Source organism: Phodopus roborovskii, unplaced genomic scaffold (genome assembly GCF_943737965.1).
Source record: "Phodopus roborovskii unplaced genomic scaffold, PHOROB, whole genome shotgun sequence".
Lineage (NCBI taxonomy): Eukaryota > Metazoa > Chordata > Mammalia > Rodentia > Cricetidae > Phodopus > Phodopus roborovskii.
In genome coordinates, this window is record NW_026126517.1 from 1,751,652 (window position 1) to 1,772,513 (window position 20,862).

Genomic DNA, 20,862 nt, shown 5'->3' on the forward strand with positions numbered 1-20,862 from the left:
AGGCTATAGAAGAGTGTTGACTCCCTGGTACCAGAGTTATAAGCACTTGTGAGCTGCCATATGATGCCGGGAATTGAACCTGGGTTCTCTAAAGAGCAGCCAGTGCTCTTAGCCATCGAGCCACCTCCCCAGCTCAGTAGAAGGCACTTTCACCTAGCTGGACAGTTTCCCCCCTAGGACAACAGACATGCATGCACACCCACACACCCACACCCACAGGTTTTATGTAGTTCCGTCGATGAGATCTAGGGCTTTGTGTATACTAAACAAATGCTCTCTATCCCCAGTTATATATCTTTCCTATTTTATTTTTTGCTGTATTTGAGGCAGAGGCTTTCTATGTTGTCTTGGCTGTTCTGGAGCTTGCTATATAGACCAAACTGCCCGTACACTCACAGATCCACCTGCCTGTACCTTCCAAGGGCTGGGATTACAAGTGTGTACCACCACTTCTGGCTCATATATCTAATCTAAGACAGGGTCTCCTGTAGCCCAGGCTGGCCTCAAATTTATTAAGTATCAGAGGATGGCCTTGAACTTCTGACCTTGAGCCTCGACCTCCTGTATGCTGGGATTATAACTGCACACCACCAAATGGTGCTGTGCTTTTCTGTAAACTTTAGATTTTTGAATGTGTGAATATTCCCAGCTCCATATTGAAATGGTTAAAAGTTAATGCTGTGAGACAAACTGATGAAGAGCTGTGGTTAAGTAAAAGGACTTGGAGTAGAGGGAAAACAGCAGTTTGGGATGTCTTTCTGTGTTCCAAAGCCTGGATTCCATCCTCAACAGCGAGGGGAAACAAGCACAGAACTCTGTAAAACAGTCTATACTCAGAGCCTTCAGTTCTCAAAAGCCCCTAAAACTTGGAGCCTTAGGTGGTACACACCCTGTTGTGAGGTAGAGGTAGGGCAGTCAGGGGTTCAAGCTCATCTCGGGCTACTTATTGAGCTCCAGGTCAGCCTGGACTAATTTTTTTCCTTTCTCAGAAAAGGGGCCAGGACTGGAGCTCTGGCTCAGTGTTTACGAGCACTTGCAAAGGACCCGGGTTCCATTCCTAACTGCTCATAATCCCAGTCCCAGGGGACACAACACCCTCTTCTGGCCTTTGTAGACACCTGCAAGTATGTGGCACACACACACACACACAAATAAATAAAATTTAACAACAATAAAAACAAAATAAAAAGTCAGGCAGTGGTGGTGCATGAATTTATTCCTAGGACCTGGGAGGCAGAGGCAGGTGGATCTCTGAATTCGAGGCCAGCCTGGTCTACAGAGCAAGTTCCAGGACAGCCAGTGCTATACAGACAAACCCTACCTCACAACAGACAAACAGAAAGTTAAAAATTAGACTAGATGTAATTTGGTGGAGTGCTGGATCCCAACACAGGAGGATCCAGAGGGCAGGCTCATTTCTGCTACATAGCAGGCCTGAGCCCAGCCTGAGCTATGAGACCTTATCACAAACAGGAAAGTGAGGATAGTGGTTGGCTCAAGGTGTCGAGGGTATTGGTTTGAAGAAGGGGTGGTTATAGACAGGAACTTGGGGACTTGCTGTGTCCTTACTTCTTTCTGGTGGAATAACTGGTTGGTTGATTGATTGATACATTATTATTATTATTATTATTATTTTTGAACAGGGTTTCTCTGTAACATTCATTTATTTTTTTTGAGACAGGGTCTCACCATGTAGCAAAGGCTGCCCTGGAACTTGCTATGTAGAGCAGGGTGGCCCAGAACTCATGGAGATCAGTCTGTCTCTGACTCCTGACTGCTAGAATTAGCAAGGTGGCTGTTCCTTTTCAGCAGGGCCTTATTATGCTGCCAGGCTGGCATGGAAGTTCTAGACTCAAGGGATCCTCCTGTCTCACTCTCCCATGTATCTGGAACCACTAGATCAGCCTTCATATCTTGATGCTTAAAATCACATGTGCAACCAGGCATGATGGTAGATGCCTATAATCCCAGCACTGTGGGGACAGAGACAGGAGCACCTGGAGTTCAAGGCCAGCCTGTGCTGTATGAGACCTGGCTTCAAAGAAACAAGGGTGAAGAATGTAGCCAGTGGTTAGGGCCATTCTATAGCATGTAGGAAGCCCTGGATCCCACAGTATCATAGTACCCGGATTTCTCAGTCCCACAGCTGCAGGTAGGAGGGTTAATGCCCGGGTATAAATTTAGTTGGTTATGCATAGAACTAAGAGATGGAAGGGAGGGCCAGAGAGATGGCTTAGTGGGTAAAGGTGCGTGCCATTGGAGCCTGTGTTTGCTCCCTGGAACCCACACAGTGGAAGGAGGGAACAGACTCCCATACTCTATCCTTTAACTGCCACATGCATACCTCGGCTGCATTCGCTGACTTGCACTGTAACTCTGATGACACAGCCATTTCGGAGACAAGTGCAGCCTTGACAACCATTCTTTTATTGAACAGCAGTGACAATAAAATGCTTGACTTAGAAGAAAGCCTTGCTCCAAGAAAGCTGTGCCCCAAAACCTCAGGGGTGAACCTGGCTGTGGGGTGCGATGAATCGGTGTGCACATACTTCTTTCATGTATGTAAGCCTCTCTGGTCTCCCTTCCCACTCTGTCAGAGCACCAGGGGCTAGAAAAAAAGCTGCCCATGGCTGAGGTCCTCATAGTGCCCACCCACCATGCATGCAGAAGCTTCCTGCCTCAGAGCCATTAGGGGACAAGTAGAAGGTGTTCAGAGTCTGGGTCGTCTGGGAAGGCTGGTCTTAAAGAGTGATTTCCCAGCAGCTTCCACATAGGTGATGGTCATTTCTTTAGGGCTTATCTCCACATATGTGAAGCCACCCAGGGAGTCCTCGGATCCATAGTGAAAGCGCAGGTAACTGTTGGGGACCTTGCGTTGGTGTCGCACAGAGGGGTCCATGAAGTTGCCGGCCCCACTCAGCACATAGCCCACTCCGTTCTCATCCTGAAGATACTGAGGGCAGAGGATGCAAGGTTGGTCACTCTAGCCCTGGCTAGGGGATGACCAGGGGCTTCACCTAGACTACCTTAAGTGTGGGAATAGGCATATCCCTGACCACAGAGCTACCTTGAGCAAGAGGTGGATAGCCTCTCTTTGTTCCATCTGCAGGAGTGCATCATCCTACTTCACAGGCACAACTGGGAGTTACTTTGGCATTTAGGGAGGTTTTTTTCTTCAATGTGGAGAATGGAACCCATGGCTTCCTGCTTTGTAGGCAAGCACACTACCACTGAGCCACATCCCAGCCCCTCACTGGGGGATTCGAGGCAGGGGCTCTGCCCCTAAGCAATAACCCTAGCTCCTCACTGGGGGAACTCTAGTCCAGCACTATGCTTTTGAGCCATGCCACCTTGACATAATTTGAGGGAGGGTATTGATGTTCAGAAAGATACTGGAGACCCTCTGCCCAGCAGGAGTCCAGCTATGTGACACCTTAGTGTATAGTAAGAACTCCTTGGCAGATTCCCCATCCTGTTCACAGAGCCCTCACCTGCAAGTTGTGGTCATGTCCACAAAGGTAGGCAGTGACCCCATATGTGGTCAACAGTGGCCGTAAGTGCTTGACCAGGCAGCGGGTGGGTCCATGTTCAGCAATGGACCAGATGGGGTAGTGGCCAGCCACCAAAATGTAGTCTTCCTTGGCTGCTGCCAACTGCTTTTTGAGCCAGGACAACTGACTTCGGGCCACTCCCAGGTCTCGGGGCATTTTGGGCTGCTGACTGACGAAGTCATCAGAGTTGCCACACAGCATCACTGTGTCCAGCATGAAGATGGCCACAGTTACGTTTGTTCGTGGAATTTTGAAGTGCAAACGATAGTAAGGGCTTGGAAAATTCCTGTGGAGGGAACAGAAATTGTAGGTAAACATTTTATGCAGGGACAGACTAATATTAGTTCTGGCCAAAGGACTTCCTGGTTTTATTTTTTTTTTAAATCTTAAAAACATTTCTTTTTAGATTTTATTTTTTTATTTTATATGCTTGAATGCTTGTCTGAATTTTACATGCTTTAATGTGCATCTATGTAACGTGTGCAGTGGCCATGGAGGTCAGAGAAAGACTCCTTGGGACGGCTGCTGAGGCGTGAACACTGAGGCAAAGGACCTCTTTTTAAAGTTTTTAAATGTGTGTGATCACATATATTCATGTTTGCACATTAGGTGTTGTTCCCCAAGAGCCATGCATCTTGAGTTTTTTGGTGTATTTCTGTGAGTGTGGGGGCTGCAAATGCATTTATGGAGGCCACAGCAAGGAGCTGATGTCCTCCATCACTCTCCACCTTGTTCTTTTGAGGCAAGGTCTCTCGTCGACCCTGGAGTTCACTTTTTTCTGCCTGGCCTGGAAGCCAGCAAGCCCCACTGACCCTCCTGTCTCCTCTCCCACTCACTGCTGCAGTTGCATGCATGAAAGAGCTTGTGCCTGGCTTTTCATGTGGCTACTGGGATCTGAACCCTGGTCCTTGTGTTGGAGCAGCAAGTGCTCTTAGCTGTTGATCTATCTCTCCATCTTCACTGTGTTTGATTCCATTTTTTATTGTGTGTTTGTGTGAACAACTTTTGGTGATCTGTTCTTTTTCACTATGGGCTCCCAGGATTGAAGTCATGTCCTTGGGTTTACAAGGCAAATGCCTTTTACCCACCTTGCTTTTTGAGATAGGGCATCTCACTAAGTTGTGGGCTCACAGATTCAGCCAGGCTGGCTAGCCATCCAGCCCCAGGATCCTTTTGTGTCCATCCCCCTCACATACACATATTGCAGACTAGGATTACAGGCTCATGCCCCCACACTCAGCTTTTAACATAGATTCCGTGGATTAAACTCAGGTCCTTGTATTTGCTTAGCAAGTGCTTCCCTGACTGAGCATTCTCCTCAGCCCACAAAGGTTTATTTGGCTAGGCACAGTGGCATATCTGTCATCTCAATACTTTGGAGGCTGAGGCAAGAGAATCTTAATTTTTGAGATCAGCCTAGAGTAGATAGCAAGATCCCATCTCAAAAAACAAACAGCTGAGTATGGTGGTGTATGCCTGAAATCCTATCCGTTGGGGGAGATGGAGACAGCAGGATCAGAAGTTCAGGATCATCCTTGGCTACATAGGAGATCCAAGGCCAGCATGGGCTACAGGAGACCCTAGTTCAACAAAACAAATCAGAGGTTCTGAGGGCAGTGCCATGGTTCAGTGAGGAAACCACCTGATGACCTGAACTCCAGCCCTGGAAGCCACACAGTGGGGCGAGGGAACTGATTCCCACAAGTTGTCCTCTGGGTCTGCACACATGTGCTGTGACCCCCAATAAAGACAATACAATAAAAAGCAAAAGCAAACAGTCTCCCAAAAGCCAAAGGGTATCTTTGTCCCTGATTGAGAGTCTCCTTGGGAAGGCTTACCAGCGCTTGGAGATCTTGGAGTAGGCAATTTGTGCTGAGACATTGCCGAGGTGGTCATGGTTTCCAGCCAGCACATACCAGGGAATGTTGCGGAGGGCACGGTCAGAGAACACATCCTCAAAGGTTTCCTGTGACAGACAAAAAGGGTACCCCACCCCTGGGGTCAAGAGCCACCCTGCTGTTCCTATCAAATCAGAGACCAAGAACAAAGGAACCAGGGATATCCCAGGTACCTCCCCATAGGAGCCCTTCTGCTTCCCTCTGCTCTCTCCAGAGGAGGGTCCCAGGTTGGAGTGACCTCCCCATCATCACCTCTAACCCTGTTGTTGAGCACATACCTGGAATCTCTTGTCGTTGGCATCGTGCACTCCAGTGAAGTAGAAGTTGTCTCCCAGGGACATGATGAAGTCAGCACCCATAATCTGCACAGTTCTGGCGATCTCTTTAGCATTGGCCATTTCCCGGGCAGTATGGAATGGGGCATTGGGGACCCCTCCCCAGTCACCGACAGCCACAAACCTCAGGGAGGGGGTAGCGGCTGTACAATGAGCCAGGAGCGGGAGTGACATGATTTGCAGGCCCAGCAGCACCGTCCGTGCATCCATCTGTGAGAGAATTGAGTCTGGTGTCCCTGGCTAAGGATGGAGCACAAGCCCCTGAGAACAAGGCAGCTGAGCCTGGTATGATGGCGCACACCTATAAACTCAGGAAGCAGGGAGGTGGAGCAACAGAATCAGAAGTTCAAGGTCAGCCTTGGGTACATAGGAAGCTTGGGAAGTGGAAACAGAAAGTCTGAGGCCAGCTGTACCTGACACATGTCTCAACACACACACACACACACACACACACACACACACACACACACACACACACACACACAGAGACACTAAGAGCTGGAGCTTGCCATCCACAGCTGTCGGTTTCAAAGACACAGCAACAGCAATTGTCCCTGGCCAAGGAGTCAAGGAGCTAGGGGAGGGTGGCCCCAGATGCCTCTTCTACCACTTTCCTCTGGTACTTGGCACTCACCCTGGAGGAAGCTCAGACTACTCAGTGAGGCTGCAAGAGGCAATTCGGCTCCTGGAGGAGAACTGGCGATCACCGAGTCTTTATTCCCTGGGGCGGAAGTTCATTGGTGGGAGAGATGATGCATTTTCTCCAGGGACTCTCCAGTAGCCCTCCCCTTGGGTCATGTGAGCACCGGACTTCCCCAGAAGTGGACATGGGAGGGGGGCATCCAGGAAAGGCTGGGTTGTGAGAAGTCTCTCAAAGCTAGAACAGCTTCAGGGTTGCATGCCAGGATCTGATTGTATGTGTGCTGGGAGGGTATCCATAGGTCTGTCACAGTGTCTGAGTATCTGTACACTCTCACGAGGTTGCTCTGTGCCTGAACCTGTTTCACTTCTGCGTTCTTAAATGCTTGGCTGCCTGCCTGTCACTAGCTCACCTTTTCTGTGTGCATCTGAGCCAGACTGAGTGGGTGCCTCTGCTCTGGCATGGGAGTTCTGGTCCGAGCAACCTGAGTGGCTTGTCTGTGACATATACTCCAATTGTTTTTCTTTTTGCTTGTTTGGAGTCTCAAGTATCCCAGGCCAACCTCAAACTCCCTACTGTGGCAAAGGCTGACCTTGAACTCCAGAGCCACTGCCTCTGCCTTCCAAGTGCTGGAATTTCAGGCCTGGATTCTTCTGTGACACCCATGTGACAGACCCCTGTGCATGTATGTGTTTTGTGCGGGAGTCTCTATATCTAATGTGATTTCTGAGTTTGCAGTCATCTAAGTGTGGGGCTGTCTCCATGTCCACCTCGTCCCCAGAAACAACACTGATTGTCCTTTCCAGGAAGTTCTGTCCACGATCTTCCCAACCCCCATTCCAGCCTGAGGAACTCCCAGAAGGGACACACCACGTGGCTGCAGCTTTTTGACCCCAGCACCCTCAGCAGCTGTCTGCATACCCAGCATTTGACCGCTGAGCCCAGCACTGTGGTAGGCGTGGCCAGCTTCTCACCTTCCTCAGCCTCACACATCGCCCATACTCCTTAGACTTAGTTCCCTCAACACTCACCACCAACCCTCCCGGCTCTGCTAGTGCTGCTCCCGAATCCCTCCTTCGGCGCTTTGCATAAAGGCTCAGAGAGGGTCAGCGGCTCGACAGAGGTCACCCAGCGCAAGGCTTGCTGTGGATTCCTCACTCGCACCCCTCAGCTGAGACGAACAGGAAGGAAGTGGGTGACCTGAAAAGCAGAGACCCTCCCCCGTGGGAGGCAGAGTTAAGGGCTCGGCCTGGCCGGTCTCACCTCGCCGGTGGGTCCAGGCCAAGCAGTGCCGACCCGGCGAGCTGCGGATCCGCGGGCAGCTCCGGACTGCACGAGTGAAGAGGCGGCGCCAGCCAGCCTTTGCCCACAGCTCCCCTCCAAGCCTATTGAGTCCAGGCTTGCGGAGGGCGGGTGCCTCAATTTCCCCGCCCCAACCCTGTCTTAGCCACTACCTGGCGCCTTGCCTCCATGGCTCAGAGTTCCAGGAGATGAGGGGTCCCCAGGACCTGACTTTGCCTCTTGGGGTGCCCACAGCCCCTGGCGGCCGTGCTGGGAGAGGTTCAGCCCAGAATCGAGCCGTACTCCCTAGTCAGGCCAGGTGTGATGTCTCTAAGGTCTCCAGGTCTATAAAGAAGGGGCTGGGACGGCAGGTCAGCGGCCCAGGGCTTGCCTAGCAACACAGCGGCTCTGGTTCCACCCCCAACAGCAGGATGGGGGGCCAGGTTTGACTCCTATATGTGCCAGGTAACAACCACCTGTAAAATGGGCTAGAATTTAGGCAGGCGGAGAGGGACCCTCTTCTGCACACTTCGGGTCTTTTCAAATAAAAGTTTTTTTTTCAAATAAAGTTTGCATGTTTGAGGGGAGGCTGGCGATGCTTGGCACCGCGTACAAAGCCCTGGATCCCAAAATCAGGTCGGAATAAAACAGGGGCACACCTGTAATCCCAGGCCGCGGAGGACGGAGGATCAGGTCAAGATTAAGTCAGACCCAGAGCAAGTTCAAGACAGGATACTCTGTCTCATTCATAAATAAATACGTTCCAGGGGAGAGGAGTCAAAACTGTTTCTAGAATTCCAAAGAATAGGGCTGGGCCTGCGTGGTGGCTCACTTCTTTAATCCCAGTACTTGAGCAGCAGAAGCAGGTGGATCTCTGTGAGTTCAAGGTTGGCCTGATCTATATAGCAAGCTCCAGGATAGCCAAGGATACATAGAGAAACCCTGTCACCAAAAAGAAATAAAAAACCAACCTCAAACGACAACAGTCATACAGAAACAGAGAGGATAGGAAGGCCCCTGCAGTGAGGCTTGGCAACCTGGAACCCGAATCACAGTGCAAAGAGAGAATCAGCTGCAGGTTTGTTTTGCTTTTTGTTTGTTTGTTGTTTGTTTTCGAGACAATGACTCACTAAGTAGCTCTAGGTGTCCTGGAATTGGATATGTAGACCAGGCTGACCTTGAACTCACCAAGATCTGCCTTCCTTTGCTTCCTTTGCTGGGATTAAAGGTGAACACCTGTATGCCTGGCTGACCTTCACAGTCTTTCCATAGCATACGTGTGAGCCCACACATATATCACACACAAAACTGAAAAAAAATAAAATTTGAAGTAGAAGGAGGTAAACACACACACGAAAGAAGGAAGACTTGTTGGGCCGAGGCAAGGGTCAGAGGCAAGGGACAAGAGATGATGGGGGTGGCTGATCAAAATACATTATGTACATGTTAAGAAATGTCATAATGGAACCATCATTGTGTATAATTAATATGTATGCTAATAATATTTAATATGTACTATTAAAAAACCCATGAGCATAAGCCAGCCCCTCCCACAGTGTGGAACCCCTCTCCAGCCTCCCTCCATTTTTGAACATGGTCTGGACTCAGTGACCTGAAGAATAAAGTACAGAATGCATGGAAAAGTCATTTTCAACTGGGGAGTCATCTGGCAGGTGAAGCTGAGGGAGTGGTCATTCTGACATCCCAGTGATGCCATGAAGCTTTGAGCTAACATCTGAGCACACCCTCCCTACCTGCCCACCACCACCCCTACCCTCATGCACCCAGCTTGCTTCTCCCTGAATCCCACAGCTTCTGCAGATGAGAAAAATCCCAGCCAGGGCCGGCGAGAGGGTTCAGTGTGTGAAAGGGCTTGTTGCCAAGCCTCAAGACCCGAATTCAATTCCTGGAACAAAAATGGTGGGAGGGTAGACCTGGTCTCCTAGTTATGTACACACGTACACATACGATACATGAAACGAATATGTTAAATTAAGCAAATGATCTTAGCTCTGGGGAGGCAGAAGCCGGAGGACATGACGCCAAGGCCAGCCTCAGCCACAGATCCAGAGCCCGCATCAAAAAAACCAAAAAACAAAACAAAACAAAAAAACCCTAAGAGTTTGAGGAGACGAAAGAGCTGTGAAGACAGTGCTACTCCAGGCCACTAAAAGGATAGGTGTGGAAAGCTGATAAAATCTATAGATATTCTGGAGTTTGGGGAATAGTGATACAAAAGCTAAGGTTTTACTTAAGTTTTTTTGTTTTTATGTTTTTGAGACAAGGCTTCTCTGTGTGGCCTTAGGCAGTCCTGGAACTAGCTCTGCACACCAGGCTGGCCTCAAACTCACAGAGATCCTCCTGCCTCTGCCTCCCAAGTGCTGGGATTAAAGGCATGCATGCACCACCAATGTCCGGCTTTTACTTTTGTATTTTGAGGCAGGGTCCCATGGAGACCAGGCTAGCCTCAAACTCCCTGTGTAGCTGAGGATGACCTTGAACTCTCATGGTGCTCCAGATTGGTCCTCTGGGTTACAGGTAGGAGTCACCATCCTTGCTGTCCTGGAACTTGCTAGGTAGACCAGGCTAGCCTCAAATTTACAGAGATCTGTCTGCCTCTCAAATGCTGGAATCAAAAACCAACATGCTACGTTATGATTATTTGGCCTTGTATACTTTTGATTTGTATTTGTTGAGGTTAGGATTGTTATGTGGGTAGTCTAGGCTGCCCTGGAACACCTCGCTCAAGAGCTTCTGCCTCAGCCCGCCTCTGCTGTACCACTATGCCCTGGGGCTCAATATCTATTCTTTTTTTTTTCTATGCTTTGTCTTCAGAGAAAAATGGGGTACCATTTCATAATTGTCTTTTATTTTTAACTTTAATGACCTGAGTTGGATTTAAATTCACTACATAGCTGAGAATGGCCTTGAACTACTGATCCTCTGCCTCCACCTCCCTATGGCAAGGATCACAGGAAGAGCAACGCTGTTGGCTCTCCATCTAATTTCGCCCTGCAACCTCAGCCTGGGAGGTCAGCCCCATGCTGGCGTTCCTCTTTAGATGGTCCTGTACCTGCTTTCTCTCCTCTCCTGCCCTTTCTTTCCCCACTGTCCTCCCATTTCCTGGCTTCTTTGTCCTCCACCTTTCCTAGGGAGCCTGGGATGACCTCAGGGCCTCTGCTCTCCATGTCCCATGCTTGAAGGCTCTTCCTTCTTACAGTGTGGCTTCTGGGTTCCTGAATTTATTCCCTGGACTTGTTTTTTTTTTTTTTTCCATTGCTGGCTGTGGAACCCAGGGTCTTATGATCTAATACTGAGCCACACCCGGCTAGACTTATCTTAGTCTTGGTGTAGCTTCTCTACAGCACGCTATCGCTGCCTACCAGTTTCACATGTATTTATTTTCTCTTTCCCATACGCATCTGTGTGGCCTCGTTCATACAATAACTTTTTCCTGCTTTATGCGTTACCTACGCTAACCTGCAACTTTGTGCAACAGGATGTCCTAGAGACACCTCCTGAGTGCTGGGACTGCAGGGATGTGCCACCACACTCCACATGTTCTCTGTCCTATTTCTGGCTGTGCTGTTAACATCTATCAGAAGCCCACACATGTCTTTGGGGCATGACAGGATGAAGAATGAAGAGAAATCTTTGATCATTACATCTCTCCATCCTCTGTCAAGCCTGAATATGCAGCTTACTTGGCTTCCCTTGATTCCTTCCTCACAAGTTAGACAGGGTTCTCTAGAGGTGCAGAACGTGTGTGTGTGTGTGTGTGTGTGTGTGTGTGTGTGTTTAAAGGGGTTTCATGGCTGTAGAGATGGCTCAGTGGTCAAGAAGATGTTCTTCCAGAAGATCTGAGTTCAGTTTCCAGCACCTACATGGTGGTTCACAATTGCCTGTACCTCCAGTTCCAGGGGATCTGATGCTTTCTTCTGATCTTCATAGGCAGCAGGCATGCACATGGTATACATACATACATACATACATACAGCCAGACACTCATAAAACAAATCTAAAAAAACTCAAGAACAACAAAACCAGAGTGGCCTATGTGGTGGGGGCTTGGCATCACAACAGTCTCACACGGGAGGCTGAGAACTGGGAGCTGCTCCGTGCTTGGGGCTGGATGCCTCAGCAGTTCCAGTCTTGTGCTGAGTGCATGGACAATCCCTGGGGAGCTGCTGGCCTGTGAAAGGGGAAGAAAACAAGTTCCAATGCCAGTGAGGATGGCAGAAGATGCAGTGACTGCATCAGCAACCGAGGCACTCAAAAGCCAGGGGGGTGGGCAGGGAGAGTGGAGGCAGGGAGGGAGGGAGAGGCAGGGAGGGAGAGGGGAGGCAGGGAGGGAGGGAGGGAGGGAGGGAGGGAATGGGGCAGGAAGGCAGGCAGACAGCTTTCCAGACCTGGGCCACCTGCCCACCTGCAGGAAGGCAGCACCCATGGCAGGGTGAGAAAAGGGTATCTCCCCTCTGGTGACCCTTCCTGAAAACACAGGATTCTGGGTCCCCTCAAGTTGACTGTCAAGGATAGCCATCCCACTTTGATTGGAGTCTATTGCTTCCTGCTAGCTTGACTCCATGCCAAGAAATGTTTATTTGCTTTATTTATTTATTTTTTCAGGTGGAGTCTCGTGTACCCCAGGCTGACCTCAAATTTACTGTGTAGATTGGTCTTGAACTCCTGATCTTCCTGCTTACATCTCCCAAGCACTGGGGTTACTGGTATTTGTCACCTCCCGCTTCCCTGTCCCCCTCCCCGCAATTCACAAAAGTGAATAGGCCCAGATGTTGCTCCAATGGCCTTTTGGAAAGCAAGGGCCTGCCCAGCTTGGCATAGAAGCAACAGGGTAAGGGCTGGAGAGATGGCTCAGAGGTTAAGAACACTGACTGCTCTTCCAGAGGTCCTGAGCAACTTGGGTGGCTCCCAACCGTCTACACTTGGGTCTGATGCCCTCTTCCGATGGAAAGGTATACATGCAGGTAGAACACTCATATATACATAAAATAAATATATAAATCTTAAAAAAAAAAACAGGGTAGTTTTCATTCTAATAAAGTCTTGAAAACTGTCTTCAAAGGTGTATTTTATTTATTCAGTTATAACTTATTTATGGAGACAAAATCTGGCTTATAGGCCAGGCTGTTCTGGAACTCAGAATTCCTCTGCCTTTGCTGCTGACCCAGCGGGCCTCTCTGCCCCAGTGCTGGGCAGTTTGGGATTTTTAGTTGTTGTCATTGTTTAATTTTTTCAGAACTGGAGATGGAACTCGGGCCTTGAACACGTTAAGCAACCACTCTACCACCGAGTTGACCCCCCCCCCCCCACTCCTCTTTCTCACCCCCTCCCCGGCTTTCCTTACCTCATTTGCTTCTTCCTTAGCAAAGGGAAATAGGGGCTGCTGCAGCTGCGGAGTTCCTGTAACTGACGCTTTGGTCTTTCCACTGCTGCCCCACGTGGCCAACGTCGGAACTGCAGATAATCCACTTCAGATAATCCAGATTTGTTCTAATGAATGAATAAGCACCAAGTGCTGGGCGTATCCTACAGTAGAATCAATCAAGCCCAGAGTGATGAAATAAGCTGTCATCCTGCCATGGCGGAGGTAGAGGCAGGGAAGGCAGAAGATCAAGTTATCCTTGCCCGGTTCAAGGCCGTCCTTGACATACTGTTTCAAACAAAAACAAACAACAACAACAAAAAAAAAAAAACAAAAAAAAACAAGTCATGGTGGTACATGCCTTTGATCCTTTGATCCTTTGATCCCAGTGTTTGGGAGGCAGAGGCAGGAGGAGCTCTGAGTTTGAGACCAGCTTGGTTCACAAAGTGAGCTGCAGGCCAGCCAGGGTTGAGAAAGCGAGAGGCAAAGAGAGGAAAGGAAGGGGTTGGGGAGAGGGAGGAAGCGAGGGAGGGAGCGAGGGGGAGGCATGAAGGGGGGGGGCAGAGAGTGAACAAAATAGCTCAGTGGATAAAGGTGCTTGATGCCGAATCTGAGACCTTAGTTCTAGATGAGGATTTGTGGTAGAAGGAGAAATGACATGTGTTGACCTCTGACCTCTGTATGGGCATCGTAGAACACTTATGCCAAAAATAATAAATAAATAAATAGATAAATAAGCAAATGTATGTATGCCAATTTTAAAAAGAAAGGAAAAATTACAGACACTGAACATTTGTTGCCTTCACCCACTCCCCACTGGAGCCTCCCACGTTGAGTCAAGCCCATGCCTAGTACTCATCTTGAATTCCCTTTGTCTCCTCCATGTTCCTGTCCTTCAGTCCCTGGATACTCAGCCTGGGCCCACATCTTTCTTATCTCTCACCTGCTCACACATTTCCCTTGGCTCTGCAGTGCTCTGGCCTTCGAGTTCTTCAGCCTGGACCCTGTCTTCATCTAATTTACTGCTAGGAACAACTTCATTCCCAGGGGCTGGGCCTATGCTTCCCACTGAGGGTCACATGGTCTATCGTGCATCGTCCAGGCTGGCTTCGAGCTCCCTGGGAAGCCACGATGACCCTGCTCTTCTGCTCCTCTCACAGGTGCTGGGACAACAGGTGTGTGCCACCATACTCTGGTTTACATGGTGCTGCACACAGAGTCCAGGGCTTCATACATGCTATGTGTCTTAGCTAGGATGTCAGTTGATTTGATAAAACACCATGACCAAAAGCAACTTGGGGAGCGGAGGCTTTATTTCATGTTACTCCAGGTAACGGTCCATGATGGAGATTAAAGGCTTGTACTGCCCTGCCACACCCAGTTCCACCCTGTTTTCTGACTTCATCTCTCTCACTTGCTGGCCAGTGAGCCCCTGGGATGTTTGCTATCATCTCCATCTCCCTAGTGAGGTTCTGTAGGAGTGCACCACCACCACATCCAGTTCCTATTACTATTATTTTAATATTTATTTTAAATCATGTGTATATGTGTGTGTGTTCTGCCCACATATGAATCTGTAAGAAGTCACTAGTTTTCTAAGGCTGGGCATTGGTGACACATGATTTAGTCCCGGCACTCAGGAGGCAGAGGCAGGCAGATCTTTGTGAGTTTGAGGACAGACTCCAAAAGCTAGAGAAATAAAAAAAGGTCACTAGTTCTCTGAAGCTGGCATTGCAATTGTGAGCTGGGAACCAAACTAAGTCCTCTGCAAGAGGCTCTTAGCTGCTGAGCCATTTCTTCAGCTCCTTTAAATTGTAAATGAGTGATTGAAGTGATCACTGCTCTTCAGAGGCCCCATGTTTGGTCCTTCAGCACCCACAAGGCGGAAATTATTCATTTCTTTTAGATTTTCCAATTTGGTGGAGTACAGGTTTTTAAAGTATGTCCTTTTGATTTTTTTGATTACTTGTGTGTTTTTATGTCACCTTTCTGTTTGTGATTTTATTAATTTGGATATTCTCTGTCTTCCTTTTTAGTTAGTTTGGATACGAGTTTGTCCATCTTGCTGATTTTCTTAAGGAACCAACTCTCTGTTTCATTAATTCTTTGTATTGTTCTTTTTGTTTCTATTTTATTGATTTCAGTCTTCAGCTTGATCATTTCTTGCCTTCTACCCTTTTGAGTGTGTCTGCTTCTTTTTGTTCTAGAACTTTCAGGCATGCTGCTAAGTTGCTAGTATGAGATCTCTCCAATTTTTTAATGTAGGCACTTAGTGCTATGAACTTTCCTCTTAGTACTATTTTCATTGTGTCCCTTAAATTTGGGTATGTTGTGTATTCATTTTCATTAAATTCTAGAAAATTTTAATTTCTTTTTTATTTCTGTCTTGACCAAGTTTTCACTGAGCAGAGAGTTGTTCAGTTTCCATGAGTTTGTTGTTGTTTTTGTTGTTATTAAAATCCAGCTTTAACCCATGGTGGTCTGATAGGATGCAGGGGTTATTTCAGTTTTCTTGTAATTGTTGAGATTTGCTTGGTGACTGAGTATATGGTCAGTTTTGGGAAATTCCGTGAAGAATTGAGAAGGTGTATTCTTTTGTATTTGGGTGAGATGTTCTGTAGATGTCTGTTAGGTCCATTTGGTTTATAACATCTGTTAGGTCCAGTATTTCTCTGTTTACTTTTTGGCTAGATGGCCTGTCTGTTGGTGAGAGTGGGGCATTGAAGTCTTTCACTATCAATGTGAGATTTAAGCTTTATGGTTTCTTTTACAAACATGGGTGCCCTTGCATTTGGGCCATACATATTAAGAACTGAAACATCATCTTGGTGGATTTTTCCTTTGATAACTTATGAAGTATCCTTCCCCACTTCTTTTGATAATTTTGGTTAAAAGTCTACTTTGTTAGATATTAGAATAAGTACACTATCATGCTTATTTTTTAAATTTAATTTTATTTTATATGCATTGTAGTTTTGTATTCATGTCTGTGAGAGGGTGTCAGATCCCCTGGAATTGGAGTCATAGACAGTTGTGGGCTTCCATATGGGTGCTGGGAATCAAACCTGGGTCCTCTGGAAGAACAGTCAGTGCTCTTAACCAGTGAGCCATCTCTCTAGCCCACCAGCCTGTTTCTTATGTCCATTTCTTTGGGAAAATCTTTTTTCCAACCCTTTACTCTGAGGTAATGTCTATCATTGATGTTGAAGTGTGCTTCTTGTGTACAGCAGAAGAATAGATCCTATTTTCATATCCATTTTGTTGGCCTGTGTCTTTTTACTGAGAAATTGAGTTCATTGATATTGAGAGATATCAATGACCAACAATTTTAATTCTTAATGTTTTTATTTTGTTGGTGGTGGGTATGTATTTTGTGTGTGCTTCCCTTCTTTTGGTTTTGATGGTATGAGATTTTTTATTTCTTGTGATTTAATGGGTGAAGTTAAACTATTTTGATTGGAGTTTTCATTCTAACACTCTGTAGGGCTGGACTTATTTAAAGCTGACTTTATCATGGGATATCTTACTATTTTCTTTCTATGGTGATTGAAAGTTTTGCTGGATGTGCCATAGACATCAACATGGCATCAGGTGGCAGTACTGGTCATACACATCAACATGGCCTTTGGAGGTAACATGATCACTGACATGGATTCAGGTAGTAGCACACACTAAGGACATTCCCATAGCCTTCAGTAGTAACAGGGACCACAGATATCAACATGGCCCTTGGCTACAGCATGGACCATGGATACCATCTTGGCTCTTGGTGGCAGCATGGGCTACTGATAACATCAAATTGGCCTCTGGCCACAGCAGGGCCATGAGCTCCAATATGGCCCTCAGTGGCAGCATGGACCATGGATATCCACTTTTCCTTTGGTGATAACTTTAACGATGGAGGTTCACATGGTCATTGACATCCACATGGCCTTGAGCTGATTTGGGACCACAGATACCAACATGGCTTGAGGCAGCAACAGAGTCCTTGCATGTCAACATAGTCTCTGGTGGCAACATGGCCCATGGATATCAATACAACCTCAGGCTGAAGCTGGGTCACAGAGTCAGGAATTTTTTAGACTTAACATTTTTTTTTTTTGACTCATGTATCCATTTCTTCTATTACATCTTCAATGCCTGAAATTCTGTCCTGTATTATATCAATGAAACTTGTTTCTGTAGTTCCTGTTCACTTATGTTACAAGCACTTTCCTATCAGCCTGGTCACACAGCTGTGTCAGCCCAAATAACACACAGAGATACGTATTAGTTATTAAACTGTTGGCCTGTTACTAGCATTTCTTATTGGCTAATCCTGCCTATCTTGCTTCCCTATAGGCCAACTGTGCTTTATTCATTAACCAATAAGAGAAACATTTATAGAATGTAATCTCCCATCACACTTACCTAGATTTTTAATTTCCAGAATTCTCTCAGTTTGTGTTTTCTTTATTAATTCTATTTCCATTTCCATGTCTTGAACAGTTTTATTCATTCCTTTCAACTGCTTGTTTTTTCTTGGCTTTCTTGAAGGGGTTTCTTCATTTCCTCCAATTTTTGTTTGTTCTTTCCTCAATTTTTGTAAGAGACTTATTAATTCCCTTTTTAAGGACCTCTATCATCTTCATAAATTTGGGTTTTCTTTTTTTTTTTTTTTTGTGCTTCAGCTATGTATGAATATTCAGGGCCCAGCTGTAGTAGGATAGCTGGGCTCTGGTGGTGACATATTTGCCTTGGCTGTTGTGTTCTTACACTGCATCTAGGCACCTGGGTTTAGGATGATTATAGGTCTAGGTCCTGAATCCTGAGTTTGTCTTTGTTGATTGGGTGCTTTGTCCTTTGGTTTCTGTTTCTTCTCTAGTCTTCTGGCTGGTGTAGCCTCTAGTTGAGCAGGGAGTATCTTCCTGAGTTTGGGAGCTGGGATATGTCAAGGAGGAGGAGTGGTGGGGGGGGGGGGTTGGGGTAGTGAGGGGGGCAACAAAATATTGGGGAGTCCATAGGTAGGTGGCCTACCTGCACTTCTGGCAGCCAGAGTGAAGGGATTCATTAATTTTGTCTCTAAGGACCTCTTATCATCTTCATATAGTTGGTTCTTGTGTTTCAGTTATGTCATGAATATTCAGGACCTGCTGTGGCAGAACAGCTGGGCTCTGTTGGTGACATAAGTCTTGGCTTTTATTTATTGTGTGCTTTTGCTGGCATCTAGGCATGGGGAATTGGGGGTGCTTATAGATCTAAATGCTGATTTTTGGGTTTGTCTTGGTTAGGTGGGAGTTTTGCTTCTTGGTTTCCATTTCTTCTCTGGATTTTCAGAGTGTGTTGGCTGAGTGATGCTTATTTTACATATGTCTGTTTGTCTGGCATGGTGGCTTGAATGAAAATGTCACTGTAGGCTCATAGGGAGTGGCACTATTAGGAGGTGCAGCCTTGTTGAAGTAGGTATGTCCTTGTTGGAGGAACTGTGTCACTGGGGATGGGCTTTGAGGTTTCAGGTGCTCAAGCCAGGCCCAATGTGATTCTGTTTCTGTTGCCTGCTGATCTGGATGTAGAACTCTCAGCTCCTTCTCCAGCACCATGTCTTCCTGTGTGGTGTCATGCTCCCTGCCATGATGATAAAGGACTAAATCTCTGAACTATAAGCCAGCCCCAATTAAATGTTTTCCTTTATAAGAGTTGCTGTGGTCAAGGTATCTCTTAACAGATGAGCATACCAGTTTTCTTAACTAGAATTTCTATTGCTCTGAAGAGATCCTCAACTTCATGTGGAAAAACAAAACACCCAGGATAGCTAAAACAATCCTGTACAATAAAGGGCATGGTCAATAAGACAAAATGGCAGCCTATATAATGGGAAAAGATTTTCACTAACCCACATGTGACAGAGGGTTGATCTCCAAAATATATAAAGAACTCAAGAAACTAGAAATGAAACTACCAAATACTCCAATTGAAAAAATGGGGTACCGCTCTAAACAAATGATTCTCAAGAGAACAATCTCAAATGGCCAAAAGACATTTAAGGGACTGTTGAACATCCTTAGCCACCAGGGGAATGCAAATCAAAATGACACAGAGATACCATCTTCTACCTGTCAGAATGGCTAAGATAAAAATCACTGATGACAACTTATGTTGGAGAGGAGGGGGAACACTCCTTCACTGCTGGTGGAAGTGCAAACTTCTATGGCTACTTTAGAAATCAGTATGGCAGTTTCTCTGAAAATTGGGAATTAACCTACCTCAAAACCCAGCAATAACACTATTGAGCACATATACAAAGAATGCTCAGTTATACTACAAGGATATTTGCTCAACTATGTTCATAGCAGCATTATTCATAATAGCCAGAACCTGGAAACAACCTAGATGTCCCTCAACCAAAGAATGGATAAAGAAAATGTGGTACATTAACACAATGGAGTACTACTCAGTGGTAAACAAACAATGACATCATGAAATTTGTAGGCAAATGGAGCTAGAAAAAGTCATACAGCGTGAGGTAACCCAGACCCAGAAAGACAAACATGGTATGTATTCACTTATAAGTGGATATTAGATAATCAGGCCACAATCCACAACTCCAGAGAAGCTAGGTAAAAAGGCTCCTAACAGGGACATTTATGAAAGGCCCTAGGAAGGGGAGATAGTTAAATTTCCTGGGTAAATTGGGAAGAGAGGTAGAGGGAGGAGATGAGAAGGGGAATATGAGGGATCAAGATGGCCAAGTTGGGGGGAGGGACAGAGAGGGAGAATAATGAAAGAGATATCTTGATAGAGGGAAACATTATGGGATTAGGGAGAAATCTAGTGCTAGGGAAATACCCAGGAATCCACAAAGATGATCCCAGCTAAGACTCCTAGCAATAGTGGAGAGTGTGCCGGAACTAACCTTCCTCTGTAAGCAGATTGCTGAACACCCTAACTGTTATCATAGAACTTACATCCAGTAACTGATGGGAGCAGATGTAGTGATCCACAGCTCTTGGAGTTCAGGTGAAGAGAGGAAGGAGGGATCATAAGAACTCTCCTTTGAAATTCTGGTAGAATTTTGCTCTGGCCTTGTTTTTTTTGTGTGTGTGTGTGGGGGGGGGAGACTTTTAATGACTGCTTCTGTTTCCTTATCTATTGCCTGTGTTTTGTTGGTGCAGCTAACTTCCTTGTGTTGGAGTTTTCCTTCTAGTACTTTCTATAGGGCTGGACTTGTGGATAGGTATTGTTTTAAATCTGGTTTTGCCATGAAATATCTTGTTTTCTCAGTCTATGGTGATTGAAAGTAGTCTAGGCTGGCTAGTAGTGGTCCCTTAGTGTCTGCAGAATGTCTGTCCAGTACCTTCTGGCTTTCAGAGTTTCCATTGAGAAGTCAGGTGTAGTTCTGATAGATTTGCCTATATATGTTACTTGGCCTTTTTCCTTTGCAGCTATTGATATTCTTTACTCTGTATGTTTAGTGTTTTGATTATTATGTGGCAAGGGAACTTTTTTTGTTGTTGTTGTTTTCCAGTCTATTTGGTGTTCTGTAATCTTATTTTACCTTCCTAGGCATGTCTTTCTTCAGGTTGGGAAAGTTTTCTTCTATGCTTTTCTTGAATATATTTTCTATGCCTTTGAGCTGGAATTCTTCTCCTTCTTCTATGCCTATTATTCTTAGGTTTAATCTTTTCATGGTATTCCAGATTTCCTGGATGTTTTGTGTTAAAATTTTTTGGATGTAACATTTTTTAAAATTTTTAGTTTAGTTTTTATATTCCAATCCCAGTTCCCTCTCTCTCCC

The 20,862-nt window shown here is 46.3% G+C and overlaps 2 protein-coding genes across 3 annotated transcripts in view; one reads left to right on the forward strand and one right to left on the reverse strand.

Moving 5' to 3' along the window:
- Positions 1-20,862, forward strand: part of Prkcsh (protein kinase C substrate 80K-H) — a 283,668-nt gene that overhangs the window by 118,558 nt on the left and 144,248 nt on the right. The window lies entirely within an intron of this gene.
- Acp5 (acid phosphatase 5, tartrate resistant) lies at positions 2,407-7,669 on the reverse strand. 2 transcript variants are annotated; one of them, XM_051196873.1, is made up of 5 exons: positions 7,456-7,669; positions 5,728-5,994; positions 5,390-5,517; positions 3,492-3,837; positions 2,407-2,953 (listed from the first exon to the last, which is right to left on the reverse strand). In XM_051196873.1, exons 2-5 carry the CDS (start codon positions 5,992-5,994, stop codon positions 2,711-2,713), a joined length of 984 nt encoding a protein of 327 aa, XP_051052830.1. In that variant the 5' UTR covers positions 7,456-7,669; the 3' UTR covers positions 2,407-2,710. The 2 variants fall into 2 exon arrangements, with proteins under 2 accessions (XP_051052830.1, XP_051052829.1); XM_051196872.1 differs by lacking the exon at positions 7,456-7,669 and adding an exon at positions 6,419-6,505.